At 36.2% G+C, this 26,527-nt stretch overlaps 1 protein-coding gene across 1 annotated transcript in view; it reads right to left on the reverse strand.

Moving 5' to 3' along the window:
- USP7 (ubiquitin specific peptidase 7 (herpes virus-associated)) overlaps positions 1-25,385 on the reverse strand; it is a 41,391-nt gene extending 16,006 nt beyond the window's left edge. Inside the window, exons 1-15 of the mRNA XM_009572303.1 lie at positions 25,281-25,385; positions 19,239-19,437; positions 17,966-18,104; positions 17,148-17,236; positions 16,337-16,445; positions 10,075-10,205; positions 7,144-7,198; positions 6,547-6,627; positions 6,362-6,452; positions 5,436-5,518; positions 4,340-4,449; positions 3,354-3,510; positions 2,148-2,292; positions 1,419-1,549; positions 198-332 (exon numbers count right to left, since the gene is read on the reverse strand). Of these exons, the coding sequence (XP_009570598.1) occupies positions 198-332; positions 1,419-1,549; positions 2,148-2,292; positions 3,354-3,510; positions 4,340-4,449; positions 5,436-5,518; positions 6,362-6,452; positions 6,547-6,627; positions 7,144-7,198; positions 10,075-10,205; positions 16,337-16,445; positions 17,148-17,236; positions 17,966-18,104; positions 19,239-19,437; positions 25,281-25,323 (1,698 nt within the window). The 5' untranslated portion in view covers positions 25,324-25,385. The remainder of the gene's footprint in view (positions 1-197; positions 333-1,418; positions 1,550-2,147; positions 2,293-3,353; positions 3,511-4,339; positions 4,450-5,435; positions 5,519-6,361; positions 6,453-6,546; positions 6,628-7,143; positions 7,199-10,074; positions 10,206-16,336; positions 16,446-17,147; positions 17,237-17,965; positions 18,105-19,238; positions 19,438-25,280) is intronic.
- Between the last annotated feature and the right edge of the window lie 1,142 nt (positions 25,386-26,527).

The raw sequence follows: 26,527 nt of genomic DNA on the forward strand, positions 1-26,527 counted from the left end.
ATAAAAATTGTGACAGGGGGGAAAAAAAAAAACCAACCCCAAAACCCAAAAAAAGGCTAAGATACTTTTACTAAACCCAAACAGATCTTCTGTTTTAAAAGGTCTAAATTATGACTGCTGCCAATACCTGGAGACTATGAAGCAACCATAATGTAATAAAATAAATACATACACATATTCAGGAACAGAAAACTTACCATCGTTTGAGAGAGATTTTGAACAAATTCTGTAAGTGTGGAGTTTTTTAATACTTTGAAAACAGTGTATTTCACTTTTTCTTCATCATACATATCATTGCCTTGGTGACCACAGAACTGATCCTCTGCCACTATCTGAAAAATTACATTTTAAAGGTTACTATTCATATTAACTCAGCTGCACAATGTAATACCTTCTCATGATACTTTACTGTGCAACGTCACTGGCTCTCTGGATGGTGGCACACTGCTAACACTATTCGTGTTCTCATGAAGAAAATTTGCAAGTATACAGATTATAATGAAATTAAAGAATTGTGATTGATAGTCAAATCAGTGTAAGTAAGTAAAATACACTAATTCTTACAAATCCCGAACAATTAAAAACCAGTTGCGCTTAGATCCCAATCTTGGAAGCAGGTGCTTTAACAATCTTGGCGCTTAAAAAAAGACTACATAATTATTTTACTGGTGTAATGCAAGGAGGCTGGCCTAAAATGTTTCCTGTATCTCCCACAGCTCCCATTCTTTGTTAACAGAAAGACAAACGGTGCAACTCTGCCAGTCTCTCCACTTAAAACAGCTCTAGTGTAAAGGCAGTGTAAACCAAGCTGAACTTCACCGATATCTCTACTTATGAACACCAGAAAAAAGATGCAAGGAAACATGGAGGCAAATGGAAAATGGGTTCTATTTTCTTCTGCCAGATGGGCTCTGGAAAGAGCCATGAACAGGGTTCCTTAAGGCAATTCATAACAATCTAGTCCATCTGGCTTTTCCAAAAAGATAATTGGAAATATAAGCACTCTCTCCTTCTGCTTCTACTTGATGAGCTCAGTTTGGCAGTAGTCCAGGCTTGCAGCCTATGGCTAGATACATTCTAATTTTAGAAAATAATTCCTGAAGGAGATAAAAGTGCAGTGGCAGGGCAGCCATTTAAAATAACCTGGTCCTTTTCCTTTCACCTGAACTTACTATTTTTACTTGCAAGCACATAACTTCTACAGAAAACAAAAATGTCTATAACATACAGTACTATTCGTTTCATTAGGATTCGTTGCATGTGTAAATATACTTACAAGCACTAAAATTGTAATTTCACTTCAAACGCTACTTCCAAACAAATCCAAAAAACTGAAAATCAAGGTTTGTCTCGGGTGGCTCAACATTCTGAATTTTAACGGTAAAGTAGTTGCAACTTGATCTGTTTCAAAAGCTGACCTGCACTTGCATATAGAGGTGAGCTTCCTGCCTCTCCTTCCTCTTCTGAGCTTCTATCCTTTTCTCTTCTTGTAGCCTTTCTACAAGTTGTTGAGGAATATCATGGTCCGTGACAGGCTGCAAAACTTCACCTACAAAGCAGATTTTGTGATGTCATTTCAAGGTTTACATCAAACAGGGTTTTCTTCACACACACTTGACTTTCCTCTGATTTGAAGTCAAACCCAGCTTTTTTCATCTTTTAATTAAAAACATGGTTTGATATCATCACATTTTGGCAAAAGAAGCATTTTCTATCCCAAGCCAAAATGCACTACCTGCATGAAATATGTATCAGACTTCTGAATTGAATATTCATTTTCGGGATTAAAAAAATATTTACCACCACTCAATTTTTTAGTGTATATATATCTACATATTTATAATCAATTGGATCTCATTTCCATCACTGAAGTTAGTTCACTAATTTTTCCATCCTATAAAACAATCAAGACTAAAGCACTCTGCAGATACAGTCTTGCTTTACTGTGCTAAGACAAGACGGCACTAGATTAGCACATACGTTCCAAAAGTGACAGAAAGGCTGGTTGATCCCACAGAATTTATAAATTCCAATGACAACTAACAAAGCCCCTTTGTATAGGAAGACTGTCAACAATTCAGAAGTAAAATATAGCTGTAAATCCCTGTATGTAAATCTAACTTGGAACACATGCAGAGTATACATACTTAATTTTGATTCCCTGATGTAAACCAACATGTACGCATTCGTACAGTGCCGTACAGATAAGTCATCGTCATGACCTCCATAGTTGTGTTCAATCGCTTCTTCCTTTGTACATCTTGACACAACATCATCATCAAATTTACACCACTAGAGAGAAAATTTTATATAAATATAATATTACACACAAAAACATGTTCTTGAATGATAAATTAATCCTATTTCTGGCATGTCTTTCAGCTCTTTGAAGTAACTAAAATTCTTCTTCAAGCAGCATGAGTTTAAAAAAACCAAATGTCTAGTTCAGTATAATTTGTGCTACCTGCTACTTGGGTTCACCATAAGGAATGCCATAAATACCAAACCTTTACTGAAATACTTTAACATTTTACACTGAATATCAAAAGCCCAATAATTATTCAAAGAACTTTTTCTTAAGACTGTTATTCAAATATCTAACATTTCTGTATGAATTTCAGAAAATGGACCTTATTTGTTGTAAAATAAAATAAAAAGCATTGATGCACAAGATATCTAGTCATTATTTGTACATTTAATCTATGGCAAATTTTAAATTAAAACAATAAGGCCAATTAAGAATGAAAGACAAATAGCAACAAATTCACAGTGAAATCTGACTTCTACTTTTACTGTGAACAGTCACGTACGCACAAAAGCAGTCAATTCAAGGGAAGAGGCACCTGACCTATAAACATCCAATCCAATCAAGTCACTTAAACCTGTAACAGTGGGACATGCAAAGATATTGAACTTCTGAGTCACTGAAACATTTGAAACATTCATATTTGCTTCAGCATAAAGTCAGCCTAAAAAAATGCTGGATAAAATTTGATTGCAGTAGAACTTCAACACATATACACACACAACTGAAGGGATTCCCTTAGTTAAAAGTCTTTTGCCAAAAGCCAATAGCAAAGATGAAGCTGCTCCTCTTTAGAAGACAAGTTTTCTTTAATGGCTCTTTTTGTAAATACAAAGTAAGTTTCCCAAATACGTTAGAACAGGCATCAAATGAAAAAGTATCAAGCTAAGAACTACATGGAGAAGTCAAATCCCTGTGTGATGAAATAAGCGTGCCAGCACGCTCTCCTGTTAGGGAACAAAAATTCCAAAAAAGATTCGCTCATTATGAAAACTGCAAATATATATTTGCAAAACACAAATATGTTTAGGTGCTTTTCAATACTCACTTTGCCGTCCCCCTTTGGATTTAAGTAAACAACATAATGTCCGCCATGGTTATCTCCACTGTGTACTAGAACTGCATGAAGAATGTAATTGGCAGGATCTTTAGGATCTGTTTTTTGCAAAAATTCATCTAGTGGCAACTGTTCAGGAAATTCAAACCTAGTTTTGAAAAAAATTAAGACAGTTGCATTTGTAGTTAAGACAGACACATGCTATTATGCAGGACATCAGTACCTTACTCTTAAGCAAGCTACAAAAATTGAACAAGTTATTGTTACAGTGCCAGGATATATTACATACAGCGGCAGATTTTATACTGTTTTAATATGGAATAAAAATAATCTTCATAAGCACCTGAGAAAAAACATGTCCTCAGTAACAAGGGTAAGAGACTTTACTGAAATAATCCTGCTTTGGATTCACTATGTCAAGAGAAAAGCTCAAAACCTATTGTTTTCTAGTACACACAGCTTTTCTAGCACAGGTACCACTGGACTGGAACATTATTTTGAAATGTCTTTCAGCTGCTGCAGTCTCACCTTCTTGGTGAGACTGAAATCGCTGCAATACAGATTTAGTTTACAACCAACAATGTATCTCCTTGAGAAATTATCAGCCTCTACTTTCAGTGAGTGAGCATGGAAATAGATGGAAGAAAAGCAGAGGACTACCTATTCATCCTACTCGCTCTCGTGGCAGCCTATGGGAATGTACCAACTTTCCACACATGGCACAAAGAACGTTCCACAAAGCGTTAAAAGACACATTCACTTATTTCATATTCAACATGACAGCTACAAATGACTATTTAAGTATTCAATTTGTCATTCAGATCCTTAATATTTAATCAGTCCACCTTTTGGGGACCTGTAACATGTGCCAGTGCACACACCTTCCTCTTGGAGTTGATTCAAAAATAGGATTTGGCAAATTATTTTTGATAAAATACATTAACAAGTTCAAATTCTACAATGAAAAAAACCCTTACCTATCATTTATCTTGATGTTTTGGTCAGTCTGAGGATCATACATAAATCTCATGAGCTGTAGGTGTAATACTGGTGGCAATGTTAGGAACTTCACACCTTTCTCTGCCTCCTAGACATTTTAAAGGAAATAGAGGGTTGAAATTGCAAGATTTTTAGCAACTCAAAATACTTGTTTGCTGCAGACACTCTTCCTATGGATTTTTATTTCATAGGCTTGACAACACAATGCACACCAAAGAATGTCCAGAACTGGGGTGGAAGTTAACTGTCTTAATGCTGCACCAACCTTCCCATGAGCTACTCCAATAACACTTACAAGAACTCAGTTCATTTAAATTTAGGCCATTCATACAAGCACATGTGAACATCTCACTGCATTAAGAGCAAGTTACCTGTAGAAATAAAATTAAAAGAGAATACGGAAGAGAAAACTCATTTTTGATCGATTAAGAATTTCATCCTCATTGTATTCTGCCAACAAATATTCGCCTACCATGCTGTTCCTTCCTAGGAACAGCTAAAGAATATATAGAACATTACTCACAAAAAGTGCTATATGGAAGCTGCAAAAATAAGCTTTAGTAAAACAAGCGTTTTTAAAAAGGACTTCAGCTTCCTTCAGTGGGTGCAGCAAAGTGCAGCTGAAAAGCTCAGAAACATATGCACACACATAAATGTTTAAAATTCCATGGGTTCATTTGGCATACTTGTTGATGGTATAAAAATGACCTCTCTAAAGTTACTTTTAGAGCTATGCCACTTTTTTACTAGACACAGAAGAATAGACTACTCTTAGAGGAAGAACTTCACCGTCTTGAGATTAGTAGAGAAGTTAACCATTCTAGTCACTAAAACAGGTATGAAAGCAAAACTCAGTGCTATTAGACTGTTTTAAAATCCAAGCTCCAGTTTAAGAAACCTAAGAGCAATTAAGAGGAGCTATATAAAATTTGTCTAAGGAAAAAAATCACCAAAATGAGTTGATACAACCTAGAATGGGTTTTGCAACATTTTTTGGCTACCGTAGCTTTGTTAAGTTATTTTATCAAGGACAGAGAAATAAAATTGAAAACCAAATTAAAAAAAGAAAAATACCTGCAAGCCATGTTCTCCTGCATCGTACTTGTTATCACCATCCAACTGTTCCACTGCAACGTAGTCAATGAAGGACTCAAAAACTAAATGAAAAAAAAATTGGGGAATTGTAGGGAAGGAGAAAGAAAAATGTAAGTTTACTCCAGTCTGGGGGCTTAACAATGTATTAATCAAATAACATATTAAGACATAAGAGCTTGTGTTTGAATATTTCTGTCTTTATTAAAAAAAAAAAAAAAGGTTTATATTGCTTAAGAATGTCAAGAAATGCACCAAATTGTAGCAGCATACATAAGAATATAAACAGATTTTAAAATCACATAGTTAAAACTGTCTGCCAAATCTCCTATTTCTCTCCAAATCTCTCACTTTGCAACTGTTAAGTACCAAGTTAGACGATTCTGTTTGCTGGACTCTTAGATGTCCTTTTTTGTGTCTCATATGCCAAGTACTTGGTAAAGCGATGACAGGGAACCAATGTTATACTGTCCGATTAGTTCATTCTTTTTACTCACTTATTACTGTGGTCAGGTCAAAATAAGAATCTATTCCCTCCAAGTTCATCTTCATATATAAATTATAATCTACTGTGACAACACCATTATTATCACCATGGCACAGTATGCACTTTTACAACACCAGGAAAACTCCTAAAATTCATACAGTTTTATGAAAAGATATCCATAAGATAATTAGGGAGGAAGGAGCAGGGAAGGGAAATGGGAGAAGGGAAAAAAGGTAACATATGCAAAAACATTTTCTGCAGAAAATGTTTTCAATGAGGTGTCAAAGACTCTCTCCTCTGAAATTAAAGCAAGGATATTTCAAAGTCCTGAGCACCACAAACCCATTTGAAATCAAAAGGCACTAAAGATGTCCAACACATTGAAGTATTTGATTGGTACATATTACAATGTATCACTTACTATTTTTCTTTCCCTTTATACTTAGCTGGATGTCATAATAATCTTCTATTCGTTCAGATCGATAGTCTACGTGTTTGCATTGGATATAAGACTGCAAACAAAACCCAAAAAACACAGAATTTCAATGTATACAAGTAACAGTTAATTTAAATTAAAAAAAAAAAAAAAAAAGATTAAATACATACCACCATCTTCCCTCTGAACAATTTAGGAATAGTGCCTTCCACACATGTGCCTTTCATTTTATTTTCCACGTTATCAAGCAACTGAAAGAAAAATCAGTTTTTACATAGGATAAATAAATTCAAAAACTGCAAGTTTATCACACACAGATGACTACTTCACTAATTAAACTCTAAGTCACTTACATAAAAATGAAATGTTAGTCTATTTGTACTGGCATTTCCTTTCTAGTCCTTTAAATCCTCCTCTTCCCCCTAAAAATTGCACTGAGGACTACCCCAGCTACATTCCTTTGAGTTTGGAAAACCTCACAAATGTAACAATGCATTTGCTTCTTCAAAACTGTGTTTCTCTCCATGGCTATACAAGGACCACTAGTGTACGTTCCATTTATTTTCAACCTTCCCTATCCTTTACAAATTCCTCACCCACAATCAATCCCATTCTTAAAAAAGAGAAATAAAACAAGGCAAAAACTCTATGCCTTAAATTAATCAGTGGCACTATTACTAGGAGTGTTACTAAATTATATTATATATACACAGTATCAAAAGACAATATTATGTATCACATATCACTAAGAAATAGTAAAAACATACCACTCGACATAATTCCTGGACATCATGTTGCATGAAGCTGTCTAAAGTTTCCCACCTTTATAAGGCAAATTAATACAAAATTACTGTATTATGAAGAAAACTTACAGCTCAAAAGACATTTTTGTGATTTCTTTGCAGATCAAGAATTTAGTACATAGCAAGATGTAAAGACTCTGAGATTTAGTACTCGCTGATGCACAGGGGTTTTTAGTTCTGTAGAATTTACTTGGCAGTAAGAATGGGCAGTGAACTTGTGGGACATTTTGGCAGCCATTCTGCGCCCACCTGCCCACCCCTCTGTGGATCTGGGGACAGGGATGGCAGCCAGAGCCAGCCAAAGAGTCTAGAGCCAGGCTGTTGCTAGCAGAAGAATTCTTCCAGTCTACAACCTAGTCTCAGTTCACGTCAAAAATACTCTTGAGAAAAGTCCTGGGAGCAATTCAATGCTGTCAGAATAGTTTCCGCAGCATGCTTCTAGCTGCCTCTCTTTTGAGGGCCCTTCAGGTGCAGTCAGGTAGCATTCAGGGATTACTTCAGCACATGAAAGGAAGTAAATGGATTTATAGGAAATACTGGCCCCTTTGTGCTCATCTAAACAGTTAATCCTGGACACACAGTAATTCCAAGGATGCAAGGGGGCATCCAGCTTCCCAAACTGTCCATGTGCAAACACACTCATGTGAAAGGAGGGGTGAGAGCAACAGTCTCTAGACGCCTCGTACCCAAGATGGCACATTGCAACAAGGGTATTCAGCATTACTGCCTTAAATAAAAAAGAAGCATAAAGTGTTTTTAGTTTCAGCATGAAATACTTTCTCCTATGAACTCTTTAATTTAAACTCAAGAATGCTCTTTAGATTTTAAGTCTCTGACAACTCTTTTTGCAACAGTCATCACTCCCAACATCAAATAAGCTATGTTTACTGTAGGCTTTAGCTTCAGCATGAGGTTCAGCCCCAGCCCTTGAAGCCACAAGCACAGGAGCAATACTAACTTTATCTTCCCCTCCCACTCTCCTATCAGTGACTCACCGCCACTGTCACACAGCAGCATACTACTCCCAAAAGTGTGCCAAAACAACTGTGTGTGGGTCCACACTTAATTCAGCTTGTTTAAGTGACCTGGTGGATAATTAAGAATAGAAAATAACCTCCTGTCTATCTCAGCTTTAAACACTAGCCAGCTTAAAGGACAAAACCAAAGAAAAAGGTTACATACTAATATTAGGATAAAAAAGGGCTCCTTCAGACAATGGCATCACTTTCTACTGAAAGAAGCCAAACTTAGAAACTCACATTACCAATAAAAAGTTACGCTCTACACAGCATATAGGTAGGTCTCACAAGGTGAGAAGCCCCACTCTGATTTAATGTGTGTGTGTGGGAAAGACCAAATCTTCAAACATATTCAAAAATTCCTTCCCAAGAATAAAGGCAGGCATGAACACATTTTTAAAACCTTGCTCTCAGATACAAAATTAAGCATCTGCAACACCCTCAGGAAAGATCTCTTCATGCTACTAAAGATGACACAGTTGGGATCTTAACTCAAGATGAAATATTTACGGTATCAGCAAGTCTTTCCAGTGTAACAGGACAGCAGCAGTGCTGATAAACTAAATATACAGTATGCTAGTAGGAAGAGGATACAACCAGATAAACACACAACACTGAGGTTACCAATCTCATTTTAAAATTCCCTCAAAAGGTGAAAAAGAAAGGTTACAAAGATGCAAGGTTACAAAGAGTCTTGTCAGGACTGAGCACTACTAGAAGCTTTAGCAGAAGATGTGGGATCAGAGACCTCACAAATGTGATGGACACTAGGACAGCTATGTGAAAAAGATGATACAAACTTCTTAACCTGTTTTTAAATAAAAAATGCTTGACAATATTACTACAAAAGACTAGTCTACAAATACAGTGCAACAAAGTAATGCAAAATAGAATCTTTTAGAACAATTTTTGATAAAATCCTACTTCATGCTTACACGACATGCAAAGAGAAGGCTTGTAAAGGTTATGCTAATCTTAATCTTCTGTCCTAACTTGTGCTCAACCGAAACATCAAGCTAGTAAAAAAAAAAAAAAACAAAAAAAACCCCAAAAAACCCACAACACCGTCAATGCATTTATATTGTATAACTCTATGTCTAGATACTCCAGATTTAAAATTATATTCTGTAACACTATGTCACAAGAAGTACCACCAGACTGGAAAAAATACCAGGCAGTGAACTGGATACTGGGCAAAAATGAAAATAAAAAGCAAGCCTTTTTGTAGATGTTTTGTGGAGGAAAAGAAGGTACTAGAATGAGGAAAATGCAAAGAATTACTTTATGTGTGTGCTCCGACACCTTTACTTCATGCAACAGATACTCCTCTTAAGCTTTAAATCACGAAACAGAATACAGCATTAAATCCTTCTAAATTGTGCATAGGCAAAAATAGGTGCATCTTTGATATGTCATAAGAAAATGTTACAACAGTCATCAATGCAGAACTAACAATATGGAAATTAAATTACTGCTATTTCTGTAAATTTAAAACAGATTTAAATTTTTGAAAAAGACATTAACAATACATGAACTGCAATGTTTCAACAACACATTTTGTCATGAATTTTATTTAAGTAACATCACACAATTTTCAGGTAACAGGTAAATTATAACCCTGCTACTAACAGTTGTGTTTGACTGTGTGCCGCACCCCTCCCCCAAAAAATCTGACTTTTGGATCAGCTGTCTTAGTACTGACTATGAATAAAAACCTATCCAAGTAAACTAAGAAAAGTTAGCAATTAACATAATGCTATATTAACACTTCTCTGCACGTCTCTAAAAATAGCCTGATTTAAATAAAACATTTTTGAAGAAAAGCTTTACGAAGTCTCTAATAGCCCAATAAATAGTCCAAATTTCTGAAACTTACCCAAAAGATTTTGTTAACTTTTTAGTTCCAACTGGTTTGTCACTATGTTGCAGCTCATAAAACACTCTTTGCAATGCTAAAGGAACACTTTTGGATGAATCATCTCCTTCTGTGGGCATCATGTACACAGCCTGAAAAAGCATTTAATTCAATTAGTATCTAAGAAAAGTTTATTACTTATATTCTTTAATGCATTCTTTCCTCTTCAGTGACTTCCTTCGTCACTCCATTTAATCATCATTCCAAAAGAGTCTGAAGAAAAATCTCGTACTGTAGTGTAAAAACATTAATTGTCTGGAATCACTCTTAGAGCACAGTGGTTAGAAAGATGTGAACAACAGATTCCATTCACAGTTATTTTATCTAAATAGTTCTCTTATTCCACCCTAGAAAAGTAAATGCACTAAAGCATTCAACACCTTCAAATAATTTATCACACCTGGTACATCTATGCAATCATCACAGTAGGACCAGATATACTGATCAATACTATAGGCTTTTGAAAATAACCTCAAGTTTTGTGCTGTAGCTTGGCTGTCTGAATATTGTTGCCTGCCCCCCGTTGCCACAGTGGGGAAAGAAAAAAAAAAAAAAACCAAACAACCAAACCACAAAACAACAACAAAAAAAACCAACCACATGAAACCATAAAAGGGTAGCAAATGAACAAAACCAGAAATGGTCCACATAGAGGAGAAGGATGTCAGAGGAAGCTCTGAGATTCCCTGATACATTCATTCCTACCGAACGTCATCACTGTCCAGCAAATAAACAGCTTAACAATTCAATTCACTGATTATACTGATCTGGGAAGGATTGAGAACAAAGAAATTACACAAATAGATCACAGAGGGATTAGGAGAGTTCAACAGGCATTGAAATGAGATTTACTTTTAAAAAGGTGTACACCAATATATCTAGGGAAAAGTAACAGCAAAGAAAAGGTATTTACAGGGAGATGCTCATTTAGAAAGCATGAACGTATAAAGAAAACATAGACAACTCTGGAAGGAGATTAGGTAATAACACATGAGAAAATAAAGACTCCAATATTAAGTAGCATATGAGAAAATAACCTATTAAGAAACAGAAAAATTGCCAGCTGAATTTTCACCTGTGAAACAACAGGAAATGATACTCTCTGCAAGTGAAACACTGAACTGGATCTCGGTAGTTCTCACTCAGTTTCTGCATCAGCCTAGATTTCAGAGGTGTCCAGCACCTCTAGCTTATCATGTACTTCAGTTCCCTACATATAGAGCAAGGTTAGTACTTCTACTGTGTAGCTGAATTGTTGGGGAAACACATTCATCGTTACATGAATGCTCCATACAGAGATGATGGGAAGCAGATGAGATGGACATTAGATACAGACAAGGTTGATAGAAAAAGAACAGAAGTGAATGTCAAAAAAGAAAGGAAAAAAGAAAAAAGGCGGAAAAAAGTTCTTAAGAAGTTGGCAGTTTCCTATTCCAATTTTGAATATCCACAAAATGATTTTTCAAAAGTACAGAAACACAAACACTTAGAAGAATAATATAATAAGAAACTATCAGCAGAATAGCTACAGTAGTAAGATGAAATAAAAGAAACGGTTTTACTGAAATATTGAACAGTTTCATAAAGACAGCAAATCCCTTGTATTCAGACAGAAAAACACTGGTTAATTATGTAACTGTAAAGCAATATGATAGCTCATGACTTACCTTTTAACTTTTAAATTTAATTTCCAAAATTTAAACAGAGATGATATAAAGCAGAATCATGACTGAACACTAGTAGCCTCCAAATTTTATGTTTCTACTTAGTTCTGAGCTACATCATTAATAGCAGTATTTACGCACATAAAAGGGAAAACATGAATAGAAATTAGCTGAAATTTATCATAAACTTTTTGTTGAAGGACAGCCAGCAGAACACTTACTACGTTAGCATAATTTTAAGAACAGCCCAGCCCCACCCCAATGGCAACAAAAAATGCTTCCTTTGCTCTGCTTTATTTTCAAAATTTGCTTAAACTGCTTCTTCAAATTTCATAAATTGAAGAAAATAGCATCTTCAATTTTATCATTGGCAACAAGTTTTAACTGTTCAAACTCAGTAATCCTTCATGCCATTATTTTTGCCAGTCCATTAGGCTAACTACCTGGGCTAACCTGGAAAAATTAAGAGAACAAAAAACAGTATTTTCTCACGCAGTTTCATCAGCAACTTTTTTAATGAGCTAAGCACTGCTTTAAAAGTTTAGAGCGTATAGTGATATAGTCTGGAAGAGAACTCAGTAGGTTCTAAACTCTGGTCCTGCTCATAGAGGTGCCAAGTTCAAAGTTGGGTCCAGTTGCTCAGGGTCATATCCAGTTGAGTTCTGAGCATCTCCAGGAATGGAGATCCCACAAGCTCTCCACATATCCCATTGTAAAGCTGGACCACCCTGACTGTGAAAATTTCTTTCCTAAGATCAGAACATACAATTTCAAGACAATTCTAATAAGCTAATAAAGAAAATTATTTTCAATTGCTTCTCTATTTTTAGTATCCAAATGCAGAGTTACAGTTAACCATGCTGATCTGGGCAAACTCCAATTTAAATACAAATAGCTAAAATTATACCTTTGATTTTACAAGCAAAAAGTTATTTTTTGCCTTAAAATATGAACATCAAAATGAGTCAGCATCTTGCAGAGTCAACTTAACCTCTTCCTGCCTCTGGTTTATGAACCCTTTTATGAGCTGGTCTTCACTGGAAAGTAGAAACAGGAAATATTTGAATGACCAAGTCTCAAGTGTTCCAAATCTTTATAATCAGCCCCTGTTCATTGTTTTTAACATCCTGTAAATGTTTTTTAAAAAACAAAAATATAGTAAGTTACTTGCTATGTTTACACAAATAGAAGTAAGATATGAAAAGTCAAGTAATGAAAAAAATTCAAATATAGTCAGTGCTGATACATTTTCATATAACATTTTTGTATAGACTTGTAAATAATAAATGTTCAAATGCTAAATATTCTTCATAAGAAACCAAGATGATACTACAACAGGCTAGAAGTCAACTAGTGGTTTTCATTACAGCCACCTCTTGAAAAGGTATAAATGGGAGTTCAGAATACCTTGATAATTAATCAAACACCAGATACTTTGCATTTAGTTCCTATTTGGTTTCCTCATATACCATCTGGACAATCAATTCCTTTCCTGTATCTCTCAAGTAACATCAAAATAATTATTTAGCATTTATTTATAATGACTACATTCCAGCTGCCATTGAATAAAAACACCAGTTTTATTTCTTTTGAAATTCTAAATGTGTTACTACAAACTAAATATTTAACACATAGCCCTTCTCCTTCCTCCTTCTGTTTGTGTATATAAGTATGATTGAAGCCCATACTCAAAGCTTAAGTGTTTCTCCAAGTTAAAACAAACCACTTTTCAAATACGATCCTCTACAGACCTTTATTTTTATGCCTTACCCTCCCAAATCCTGAAAGCTTGACCTCAAGATCAAAGAGTGAGGCATTTTGATCCATTTGAAAGAAGCAGAATCTTTAAGTTAACACCTGAGAAGTTCCCTCAGGAAATGAACACAAAAGAATGACAGGGACATGTATAGGCAATGGCTATAAGCAACAGACACAAGAGATATGAGAAAAATTTTAGATATTTACATGGTAAAAGAATACTACAGATAAGCTTGAACACACTGCTTAAAGTCAAGACAGTTACTTGAAGAAGGGAAGAAAATACTGTGTATGAAATTCCAAGGTAAGGTAAAATATATTAGATAAATCGAGGAGAGCCAGATCAGGGAGAAATGTGCTGGACCAGTATTTATGATTTTAGCATAGTTATATAAATGTTCTGCAGCGTTCTTATGAATTGTAGGGAATTTTTCAAGGGAAGCGGCAAAGAGTTTTAAAATGGATTGGATGCAGCTGCAAGTACTGACTGGCTGGAGGCACTGATGACAGACACAGGAAGACTCATGTGATGTAGCCCAAGATCAAACCTGGACCTATTTGGGAAGTTACCACCATCCCTTGCCTGGGTGGACTATATTTAAGCATGCATTTATCACAAACAGACAAATAAGATACGCTCTGAAGAGAAAGTTCCTTTGCTTTATTCCCTACCACTGAAGCCACCTATTTGCTAATAAAGGGAGGTTTCATTTCAAATACCCAAGAACCTCCCAGCTGTTGACTGGAAACCGAGCAAAGAAAGGATCTCTCCATCAATCCTCACCCACGCTTCACCAGAGTCTGACTTTCCATAGGTACGTGCTTGCTTTTACCATTGTTCATTGCTTTCCCAGCTCTACTCTTGACAGCAACTTCTCTGTTAACAAAGCTCTAAATCATTATTTCTTCTAAGTAAGGAGGATTACAGAAATAATGGAATTGGTGATAAGCAAACTGAGGATACTAGACATTTTATTTTACTCAGTTTTAAGAGGAACAAGTTTGCTCAAAGTGAAAACAAAAATGTTGTAGAAATTCATTTTTTCAGACAAGACAACTACTGATTCTTCCTTATCTGTAACAATTAATTTAATTATAATTCTTTAAATGTGTTAAAACTGTCTAAAACTACTGCTGTAGTCTGTTCTGTTCATAGGAGCTCTGAAAACCTCAAGAATGAGCACAGAATTGGGCATTTCAGTTGATGTCCAGTAACATTTCCATAAAAGAAGCTGCAGTTACCAGCTAGTAAATAAAGCTTTCTCATATGGTCACTATCCAGATATTAACACTCCCTAAGAGCTGATATTTATTTAGGTGCTGGGGGAGAAGTGCAGGGGAATGCCTGGAAAGATTAGTTCATTTGAAAAAAAAATCTGTATCACCAAAAGAATTTCTTCTTCACGGAACAAGATTACTTCATGGCACATATTGATTTACTGACTACAAGACAGTCTTGAAAGGAACTACTCAATTGGATTAGATGTAGCTATTATAAAAACACATTTTTCTTTCAAGAGCAACGTGAAGTTGTCCAAAAAAATAAAATGCACAAACATTATGAGTGCTGAGCAAAAAGAACAGGCATTATAATGAATGATAAACTCAATTATACCTCTTGCAAAAAAGGAACAGGTGCATCATGTAAAAGAAGTCAAGTATTTATTTCTTGTACATGTCATTGGTAAGATCTCAGTTACAGTCTACTGGAGTTCGATGTGCTATTTTTGCAACACTTCAGAGTAAGCAGCACATTGCAAAAGAGAGAAAAGAAATCCCAACTGGGACACTTACAGGCCACAGTGATATAAATGATAAGATGGTGGAAATCTAAGACAGTGAAAAGTGGGTACAGCAAAAAGGGAAATTTTGGAGAAAAGAAAGCTTAATGGAAATGTAACAACTAATACACAGAAGATAAAGCAGAAGTCAGAACAGTTCATTTTCACTAAGAGATATACAATAAGCACAGGAATGTGCTGAAGGGTGAATTAGGATCAATAGGACACTCCAATAAACTAAATGGTGCCAGGTTACATTTTTCCCCCAAGTATATCCCCTCTTCCAGCCACCTCCAATATCAAGTCAGCATTTATGTTTTCATCCCATTAAAGCTATTGCACTATTTTAAAACGATACATTATCTAGTATATTTCATCTTGGGTTTGGAGGAGAGATTTATTAAGCTGATACTTAAAGCAGTTTTTCCTTCCAGCAAAGAAATAACATCTACAGTAAATAAAAAACACATGAATGAAGCAAATGTAAAATTAAGTTGTTTAAACTACTGAAATTATAATGCTTTCCATCACTACAAAGATGTTAACCATAATAACAGAAAATTCAACTGCATAATATAAATTAAAAGACAAAACAAATTAACAAGGTCATACATGCTTATCTTTTTACACTGTTTATGGGCTGGGAAGTCACAATTGACTTCTCTATTTTAACTATTTCAAGAAAGGAAAATTACTTCCATCTCTCGTTTTTTTTTAATTCCAACAATTCATAGCAACATTAACACATAAGACAGTCTAAGAAACACCTCTTAAGCTCAGATCTGGTGAAAGGACACTCTGTGTGCTTTCACAAAAACCAAGAGCCTATGTTCAACAAACTATAAAAGGAAGCTTCCTGCGCTCAGCCTCAAGTAAGATGTGCATCACCATGTAAGTCATAGCTTCTCTAAGAGGACAAAGGAGACAAAAGGAAAGGACAGCTCTGTTTTGAAGCATTTATAAATATAACATATTGGATATTTCAATTAGCAATCTCATTTTCTTTCATATATTAATTACCTTTCGTAGTTGATTTGTGAAAAATAAAGTCTGTAACAAACTGTTCATGTAACAAGTTGCTCCCTGGTTCTTTAAGCCAACATATCCTGTGTGCTTCTTTGAATCCCACCTAGAAAATAGTTAGTAGTTAAAAATAAGACAGTTTTGTATTAACTGTAATAAAGAGTATTTGTTCTAAGGCAGCACTGCTGGTAGATATCAGCTACTCTTCATTATTAAGGTTCAAACAACAGGCCACACTTCACCACTGCCTGCCAGTAACAGCAGTCTTTGCAATTAAATGCTTTATGATTTTGTTAGGGTTTGGGTTTTTTTTTTTTCCAAAAGATATTCTATATGGCAGAAAAATTATTTACTATGAATATGTACTGGAACCCAGAACTGTATTTTTAAGGGCAAGTCTGCATTTCAGTACAACCAGTTTGTTTAAAAGTGACATAAAGTAGAACGACTCAGATGAGGCAGTTTTAAAACAACTGTAAACCAAGGCAAGTTAGATAGCAGAGCCACCTGACTGTGTCTGAAACCCTTATCAGCTGTAAGATTTGCAGGTGTTAAATCACAAATCAATTCTTACAGAAGTTAAAGTTCCACAACATTATGCTGACTAATGCAAATGGAAATTTAACCTATACAAAAATCTCTATGTAACTAATGAAAAATATGGCCATGTGAGAATTCATCAATTAAAGGTGACAAAGTGAGAACGTCTAATGAGAGCTACAAATATTAATAACAAAATACTTGAACAATCTCAAGCAATATAAAAATATTAGAATTAAGAGTTTTATTTTTAAACAAAGATACTTACGCCACTCCATGTGGAGCATCTGCTTGAACATAGACTTCGAAAGTAACTTTGTCCTCTTCTATAAAGCCTTTTTCAGGATCAGTAACTTCCTGTAAAACAGGAATGACACACGAACATGAAAACTGGATCTTGCAATGTGACTGTATCCAGTTAGACATCACTTAATTTCCAAGCCTGAGCTAGCAGTAATAATAAACTGAAGAAGAAAAATTAAAGGATACCAACAAAGCTGTTTTTCAGCTTAACACACTTTAATTCCTTTTTTAATGTCTCAATACAGGAAACTTGTTCCTGGCTTTTAAGATTTTGCAGTACTATTTCAATTTTCTGTGGATAATAAGAGTCGGTAATCAAAGGCTCTGCTTCTTCTGGACAATATTCCATCCAGATGAAAAATTAAGGGCCCAACCTTTGAAAATGCTTAAAAAGCTGTCTCAATCCAAGGTAAGTCTTAGTAGTATTATTAGAGCATTAAATATCTGTACACATATACAAAGAACACATGGAAATGCAATAAAATCTATGTTGCTTCAGAATGACACTGACTATCACATAGTGAAAACAAAAAAACAAGCATTCAGGTATGCAGAAAATAGTAATGAGGGAATATTTAAATCACAACATAAGTAAAAGCAATCTACAATAATTAAGTACAGGAATTTATAAGAAATTGAAAAAGAATCTTCAGCGATGACAGAAAAAAATAACAGCTTGCGGGGGGGAACCCAAACCTTTTCTATAGGTATCTCAGTACTTAGGAGTGCAAGTTCAAAACTGTTCCCAGCTAGTAATAGATTAATACATGCCCAATTACTTACACTCCAGGCCATGAAGTTGGAAAAGCCCCAGTCATTTTCCTTATGAAAGAACAAGTGACTAATACGACGACTGAATGATTTTTCATCATCCTTGTAGTTTATTATCTTGAGAACTGCTTGTGCATGACAAGACCATGACCTATAAATACAGAAGAAACATTTGAAACTCATTCAAAACTAAGTTTTTTACAGTCACTGAATTGTTTTGTTAGAGATTTTTGGTACATTATTTTCACATACAGATTTTTTTTTTTCCTTATTACATGTTAAGATTAGGCTAATTGTTATTGAGGGCGTGAATCCCTGGGGCTTTCTGAAGCCGCATTATGAATGTGAAGCTGGAATGGAGATTTTTCTTAGGGCAACAGTGTTGCTAAGAAAGTACTGTGGGGCAATCGCAGGTAACAGTGGTTTAAGAAGCTAACTGCTCTCTAAGGTGAGCTATTTCTAATCTACTTCAGTGCAGATGAGTAGGCCAATTCAAAGCAGTCTTGGTGTCTCGACAGTGTGATAACTCACCCTTTGGCTAAGGAAAGGAGGTGGCGGCTCTACCCTCCCTCCCACAAGATAAACTCCCCAATACTCTAATTTTCTCAGCAGCACTTCTTTATGACCATTCCTGTTCAGATTCATCCCACTTGTGCAAGATGATAGGGCTTAATATCAGTTCAGAAAAGGTCCTGACACTCTCTCATGCAGTGGCATTACTGCTTGCTTAGCTCCACCAGCTGCATCTTGGTTGATACTTTTGAAGATGACATTATCCTTTCTCTGTGACTACCTGTGTGTGAACCACTTCTCCTGTGACTAGTTAATACACTTACAACTTTCTTCTTTACCTTCTGCACTGAGCACTCACCTTTTAGATTACAAAAATTAAGTTACCTGCTCACACACTTTACAGGGCAGGATTTATAGCTCAGCAGGGTTGAGAGGCTCTAGTAGCACTTCAATTTGAAATAAACCCAGAACTTTTCCCATGCCAAGAAAACTGTTAGTCAAAGATTTCTCCCTGGCAATCAAACAGGAATGTATCTAAATTCTACCACAAACTTGTAGCTACACAAGCTACTTTTAGCTCCTCCTAAAGAAAGGATTACTCTTATGCTTTGGGATTTAGAAAAGTGGGGGAAAAAGGGGACTCAAACCCTTGCAAGACTTTTTTTCTCTTGCAGAAAGCTAGGTGAAATAATTTTTTAAGATGTTTGTATTTCTTGCAATATAGATTAACTAGTATCAAATGAGGACTTGTACAATTATTAACAGGTCTTACGTGGAATCAGATTCAGCATTGCATTGGAGGAAGAATCCTACGCTTTTTTGGTGTGGTCTGTCCGGGTAGAGTCGTGGCATAACCATGATCTTCCATGGCAAATTCCGTACAAAGCAGGGAGGACTGAGAACTGACTCGCTCAATCTGTTGAAGCGTTCGACTGTAAACTGAAATGTTGCTTCTGATCGCCAACTTGTATCTGTAACAAAAACAAAATTATTTTAAAAACCTGATGTTCTTCACTCCAAAATGTCATTTTCAAAAATCATGCAGCGTGAGCATGTTTTATGTAGTGGGATATTGGAAGCGACTTAAAAAAAAAAAAACAAATCCTGAGAGGCACTGAACTCCTTAGCAACTGAAGTTTTGCAATTTTTTCATTTTGAAAAACACTGCAACACCATTCAGGAAAACTGAAAGACACATTTCTTTTGTACACTATTTTCTTAAATAATTCTTTAGCACTAGAATTTGCTACCACTCAAGTTTCTTCTAAAGCAGCGAGTACAGCAAGACACAGACATCAAATGCTTTACAACATAAATCACTGCCCACTACTCTTTTAGGTTGTGTAGTATCTCCACAGACCCATTTAAGTTAGCTGCTTTGCATGAACCAGGATGTGCAAAGGATTTTCACGACCTGTTCAACCGCCCTATCGATACCAAGTCACTACTTAGTTGTTTTCTGCTTGCAACAGTATCTTTTCAAAACAGATGAACCCCATGGTTGGTTGGTGGGCTTTTTTAAAATCTCATAGCAGTTTGCTGAAGAATAGCTCAGAGTCCTGTAGGGTCCTGTATTCTCTGTGGTATGTGAAAATTTTAGAGATTTTTAGTGGTCTAAACCAAAGTTAAATGAGACACTGGGGTTTTTTAAATAGCTAATTTTGACACACACAATTGAACTAATTTTGCCTTCTTCCCACATCCCCAATTCTTCATATACCACAATCTGTTCTGCTTCTGTTGTACACAGCTATAACAGGGTGCTGGAGACTGCGACAGCTTCAGGAAGGCAGAAGACTGGGCTCTCTATTGTGACATACCTCATATTGCATACAGGGAGGAAAAACCTGCAACTTACCCCAACAATTTTACAGGGCAGGGATAAACTACAAAGCATGCACAAGACACTCCCCTCCTTTTCTGTGCTTCCAACTTAACACCTGTGTAACATGGAAAGATTTGCTACTGGGCCTGAGGAGGTCTGAGCAGCGTACAAGGCGGCAGTCAGCATGCACAGTCAGACCGCTATTCTCGCACCACCCATGGGTGATACAGAACTGAAGCAGGTATGTCATACATGCAGTGACACCCAAAATGAAAAGCACTGAGGTACAACGACACCAAGCCAGAAATCAGATCATGGAATTATGTGACAAGGTGCACAGTATACAACAAACGTATTATTTCTGTACATGCAAAGCAGTAGTTCATTCAGAAAGCTTTGCATGGCACCGGAGGCAGTGTTGAATAATTTTTTTAGAAACCAGGTGAGCCCTGGTTGCTACCTTACTTAAAATATTAAACTCTCTTAATTACAACATGCAACATTGTAAAGATTATACACTTCAATACAGAAAATTAACGAGTTTTGTACTGCTGGGGAGCTTTGACAGATTTCATTCTTCTCCCTTGTAAAATGGTTTTCTTTTCAAGCAGTTGTCCTACTTCTGATACTGATCTTGGCAACACAGTTGATCTTATTTGTGCATGGTCTGACAGTCCTAAGCATTCCCAATTATCTCCTGAAAGTAATAGCACTACAGCAGAAACCAGGTTCCTCTCTCCTCTACACCTGCACTGACCTTCGCATTACCCCGTGCTGTCAGCTTCCTCAGTAACAGAAGAGTTCAAAGGATTATTTTCTCCTCTTTTATAGCTAACCAGTCGTCTATCACCTCCTTAAAAACTGTTCCCTACCCATTTTACCTACTCACTGCCTGATGACAGAGTAGAGAGCTGGTCTTCTACGACCAAGAGCCAGACAGGCTGCAGCCAAGCTCTCAAACTTGACTCACAGGCAGAATCAAAAAAATCCGTAATAAGGTTAACAATTTAAAAATCAGTCTTGCATCACGTGTATCTCAAACCACCTCAAGATTGCCTCCCTATTCATGATCAAGATCAGTACTTCTGGGCTTAATCTAAGCTTCCGAAAAATGAGCCAACCACGTTTGCTTTCTGCCTCCTTTGATGCAGCTTTCAGAGCACTCCAGCACAAGGATGCAGCAGTGCTGCTACAGCATCAGCTAAAAAAGGCAGCCCACGCAGCATCTGCAGATGCTTCAGAGAAAGTTTGCCTGTTTTTCTTGATTTCTTTTCAGGAAAGCCTGTGCATGAGCGCTCACCAGGGAAAGGTACTCTTCTCAGTAAAATATTTGAGCAATCACTAGTAACTACTCCACAAAAATGCAGCCTCATAACAAAGGTCAGCACTAAAATAGAAGTTTCTTTAAAAATACAAAACACAACACCCCAAAATAACAACCTTCCTTTCCTTCCAGAAAACCCATATTTTTAGCAAGTGTAATTGATTAAAACATGAATTATATTTAAAAATGAAGTTTAAGTAGTAAGTGTGATGAGTATTCTGAGCATATAAATAAATAAAACCTTTTTTCACCATCACAAACATGTCCACCAGTTTCCAACAAAAGACTGCAATTGGCAGCAGGATAATTTAGTAATGACTGGCAAGTAAGACTATAAATCCCTGAACTACAAATATGACACATGATCCTGAACACAAGGTAAAAAGAACAGACCCAGCTGACAACGCTTGGTGAAATTACATGCAATGGATTATATTTGCTACGTGGAAAAGATTTTTTTCACTGATGAGATAAATGTCACATTTAGCACCTTGATTCGACAAAGATCCTTCAAATCAGAGATCCAAATACAGAACATGATCCATTTCAAGACTGAAGTGTATATTTAAGTGTTCATACCTTTGAGAAAAGCAGATTTCTTTATTCTCTTAGTAAATGTTGCTACCTTTAAAGTACATTGAGGTTATTAAAATATTCTGAACCTGAATTATTAATGGAGAAACTAGCTGAATATTCTATGAATATTTTAATAATGATCCAAATACAGCATGCACTACTAGCATATGGCTAAGACTGATGCTTCTGAAAGCCTCCTAGCCTCTGCCATTCTTCACAGAAACAAGACTTCAGTAGGTAATTGCAAAGCTGTGAGTTTGTGTTTAGCTAGGGACCTTCTGCCTGAACTTTAACTTCTAAGGGAATTTATTCTATGTGCTGTTTCGAATACTGATGCACTTGCAAACAAAATTTGATCAGAACCTTGCTTTTATTATTTCTTATTTTATTTGCAGAAGCTGCTATTCCAGCTCACAAAGCTTGCTTCATGGAGTCATTCTCTGTACAAAGTATAGCACATTCCTTCAGCTGGTTCTTTTTAATTGCTAAGACGTCATACATAGCAACAACAGGTTGGGAGAACGCAGCCTTGTCTGAAAGCCCTGTTGGTGGTCCACTGCTGCCCCCATTTCATGTTCTTCACAATGTCTGTGGTTAGTTGCCTGGCAAAGGGGATGAGAGCTGCACTTTTTTCCCATCTTACCAGTCATTTCTTTTTGTGCTAAGCAGGAAGAACAAAATCACCTTGAAAGTTTCCTGAACTCAGAAATTCACCAGAAAGCTGGTTTCTATGATCCAGCTGGAAGCATCAACCTTTTATCCTGCTCTTCACCTCTTTTGCAGGAACCATTAAACTCATTAAGATTTTCACTGAAGAGGTATCTAAACTCTCTTCATGCATTCTTTATCAGCTCAGATTGATCCCACTTGCTATGAGTAACAGCAATGGAAAACAGAACATGTTTATCAAAGAGGCCAATGTCTCCCTCCATTTTTTTCCCATCTTGTGAATCTCCAAGCTGTCCATTATACATGTACATCATGCTGCAAACCAGGATAGCAAGGGAGCAAACAGCAAGAGAGCAATTGCACTGATGTGTAAATAATGCAACAGCAAGCAACTAATCTGATTTACAAGACTTGGAAAAGAGGCATCATCCACTTACGTGATGGAAGTCTTCAGGAATGTTTTTGCAATCATAACATTTTGCAATAACACTATTTTCTATCTGTGTCAATGCAGAGCTATAACAGCATCAAGATGTAGCCAGACACTCCTTATTCAAATACGATAATGAGGAACTATTAAGAGTATTGCTTAATAATCACATTTTAACCTTGAAAGATGTACCACAGCAGAGTGGACCAAAGCTCCTGACCATACTGAAAGTCCACAAAGACACGAGTACTACCATAAACACAGAAGCTTTCACAAGCCTTTTGCCGAATACCTTCAGATACTTCTTCTCCCTACCGCGACACCTTCATATCCAGTTCTCTGACACGAGTCGAATATTTGGTAAATGACAGAAACCGTTTTACAGCAGCTTTTTGGTTAAAAAGTCAATGTTATTCTGAATTAAGAGGTGTACATCTGATTACTTGCCATCCTCAATATGGCCTGGGTTTCATCAGCTGCTTCTGCAGCGTAAGTCCTTTTTGCTTAATTTATGCAAATACATACAGACCAACTTCTGGACAAATTTTTGTACTAATTGACCAATGTGTTATCCACTGGCTGTATTGATAGCAAACACTATCAGGCTTTGTACCTATAAACATCGTACTGAGAACAGAAGTCCAACAGATCTGTCCTTGCCAGTCGGTGTCAACCCACGTGATCTTCTCTTGCCACCCTCTAGATACCATGGCCTGACAAAGACATTTAACATCTTTGTAACAGGTAACTTGATTTTGATAAAAACAGAATTCCCTATTTCAGTCTCAGCTAGTTACTCTGAGCAAGAAATTAAAGCCCCCTGAATGAGATCAGGCAATCAGATAAAAAAAATTCATAGGCTAAGCAAACCTCATTTTTACTTTATTGAGAGAATCTGACCATAGGAAACTTTACCTTTGCCAATGATACAGAGGCAATTCAACCATGAGATGCTTTTGTCCTGAATTTAAACCGTATTCTCTTCATGGAACATTACTATTTTCTATCAGTATTCTATTATATGTTCCTTGAATACATGAAAGTAAGCACTTTTTTGACTTTTAACCTCAAACTCTGACTTTCTCAAATGAAAATCACTCAACATTTTGCACAGATCTAAATAAATGTTTAAGCCTAGTCCTGAATGTAGTCTCACAAGACAGCATGAAATAAGGAATTAGAGGGGAACAAATCCCACTCATATTTTGTCTGCCTTCTCCCAATTCAATTTTATTTAGTTCTTCAAATCCCCTCCTAAGAAAAGAAATATCATTGTACATTTTCCTCACTAAATATAACAGACTTAAGTGAATTACAAACTCATTATCTTTCTTTAAATAAGCCCAGACACATCTACTTAAAAATTATTTGATCTTCTATAACAGCAAAAACTGTACACCCTTATTTTCATTTAATAGACCAACAAAAAGATTTCAAAAACACATGTCCCCTTTTATTAACAGGACATCAATACATACTTCTTCCTTTGCATTTGCAAGTAAAAGGGCATCAGAATTAGGGGAAAAAAATGTTCCTCAACAGAATAATTACCACTGACTTACCATACAAAGACAAAAACTAGTCACAGCTGCCACCTGACAACAGAGAAGGACAGATAAGGATTCTAAACGTCCTGAAGGAATTGCTAACTGACAAAATTACTATTCAGCAAAGCACCAGCTGCAGTACGTTTAAAGGGACGTATCACAAAATATAACAATGGACAGTATCACTTTCATCAATTTTTAAATGAGTACCTAGAAAGAGTAAGAGAAAAAATTCCCAAGCCCTCAGATGCCTAATCCTATTGTATAGCTATGTTAAAAGGATGCCTATACAGAAAACCAGCAGTCATAACTACAGAGGGTTTCATTTTTTTTAACGAGCTGCAGTTCAAAAGACACAGGTAAGACATGGGCCATTTTGTCCTCAAAAATCATAAAAATAAAGAAGCCAACAAACTACATCTTTTTATGAAATATTTACTTACCATCTTCCATGTCTTCTTCAGTGTTGTTATGTCCGTCAGCCATTGCTACATTCCCATTAATGACAGGATTTTGAGTAATTCTTGGAGGATCATCTGTATCTCCAGCTAACAGGAAAAAAAAAAAAAAAAAAAAAAAAATCAGCTATATTATTAACATTCCTGCCTCAGGTAGTGCTTATGAGACACAGATGGCACACTTTTGTGCAAAACAGTATCTACTTAAATTACAGCACAAAAATTGTACTGGTGTGTGTCTAACTGTAAAACTCCTCAAATAGATGAATATTTAGGGATGAAGCAGAAAGTCCACCTTAATGCAGAATACAAATACGAAGAACCTAAATTGATTCTTAAGTTTCCAAATGGCCTTACAGTGCATATCTCATCATCAAGTCTCATTAAACAAAAACGAACTTTTAAATTACTTTTTCTGGCATTCCACATTTTTATACAGATACAAGTTTCTAATAGCAGACTTTCTAAATTAACAATTTACTTTAAGACTTCTTCAGTGTTACTGCTTTTCAAAAAAACCCTAAACATTAATCAAATGTAACAGTAAGATTTAAATCTTACTTTGGAAAAATTGGAAAGGAAATCCTTTACCACCTCAGGAACATTTAGAGGTAACATTTTCCAGTTTCTAGTCATCACTGCTATTAAGTTTTGCTACAGTAATTGTTTAAAACGTATGTAAACACCACTAAAATAAGAGACATGAAACAACTCCATGAACTAAAACCCCACTATTTTAAAGATGCATTGCTTTGATTGAACAAGCATCTTCCCGATTTATCCAACGACTGAACAACACCTCCTTCCATTGCTTGCGCATCAAAAGCTGACGGATCATTTCAGCATGATTACAAGGAAGCGGATATATTCTTGAATAAACTGGTTTTTATCATCGAACTGTAAAACCTAAAACCCCTTGCAACCATCTCAAGGACAAGCACTACTTAAAAGACACTCTTTGAAGTGTCTGATAAGCTTTTCTCTGATATAACAGTCCTGCTATTAACTTGAATATTCCACTACACCACAAAACCCCAAAAGTCACTGATTTCTGTAACTAAGAACAGTTCTGTACCCAAAAGCTACACCCAAGCTACTAACTGCGCGGGTATACCCACTAGGGATGCAGGTAGCCTGTCCTACAGGACGGAAACCGCTCCCGCGGGGAGCTCCACGAGCTCAGCCCCGGCGCTCCGCGGCGGCGCCCGGCCCGCCCGGTCAGCACCCTGGAC

Source organism: Fulmarus glacialis, unplaced genomic scaffold (genome assembly GCF_000690835.1).
Source record: "Fulmarus glacialis isolate BGI_N327 unplaced genomic scaffold, ASM69083v1 scaffold44592, whole genome shotgun sequence".
NCBI classification, from domain to species: domain Eukaryota; kingdom Metazoa; phylum Chordata; class Aves; order Procellariiformes; family Procellariidae; genus Fulmarus; species Fulmarus glacialis.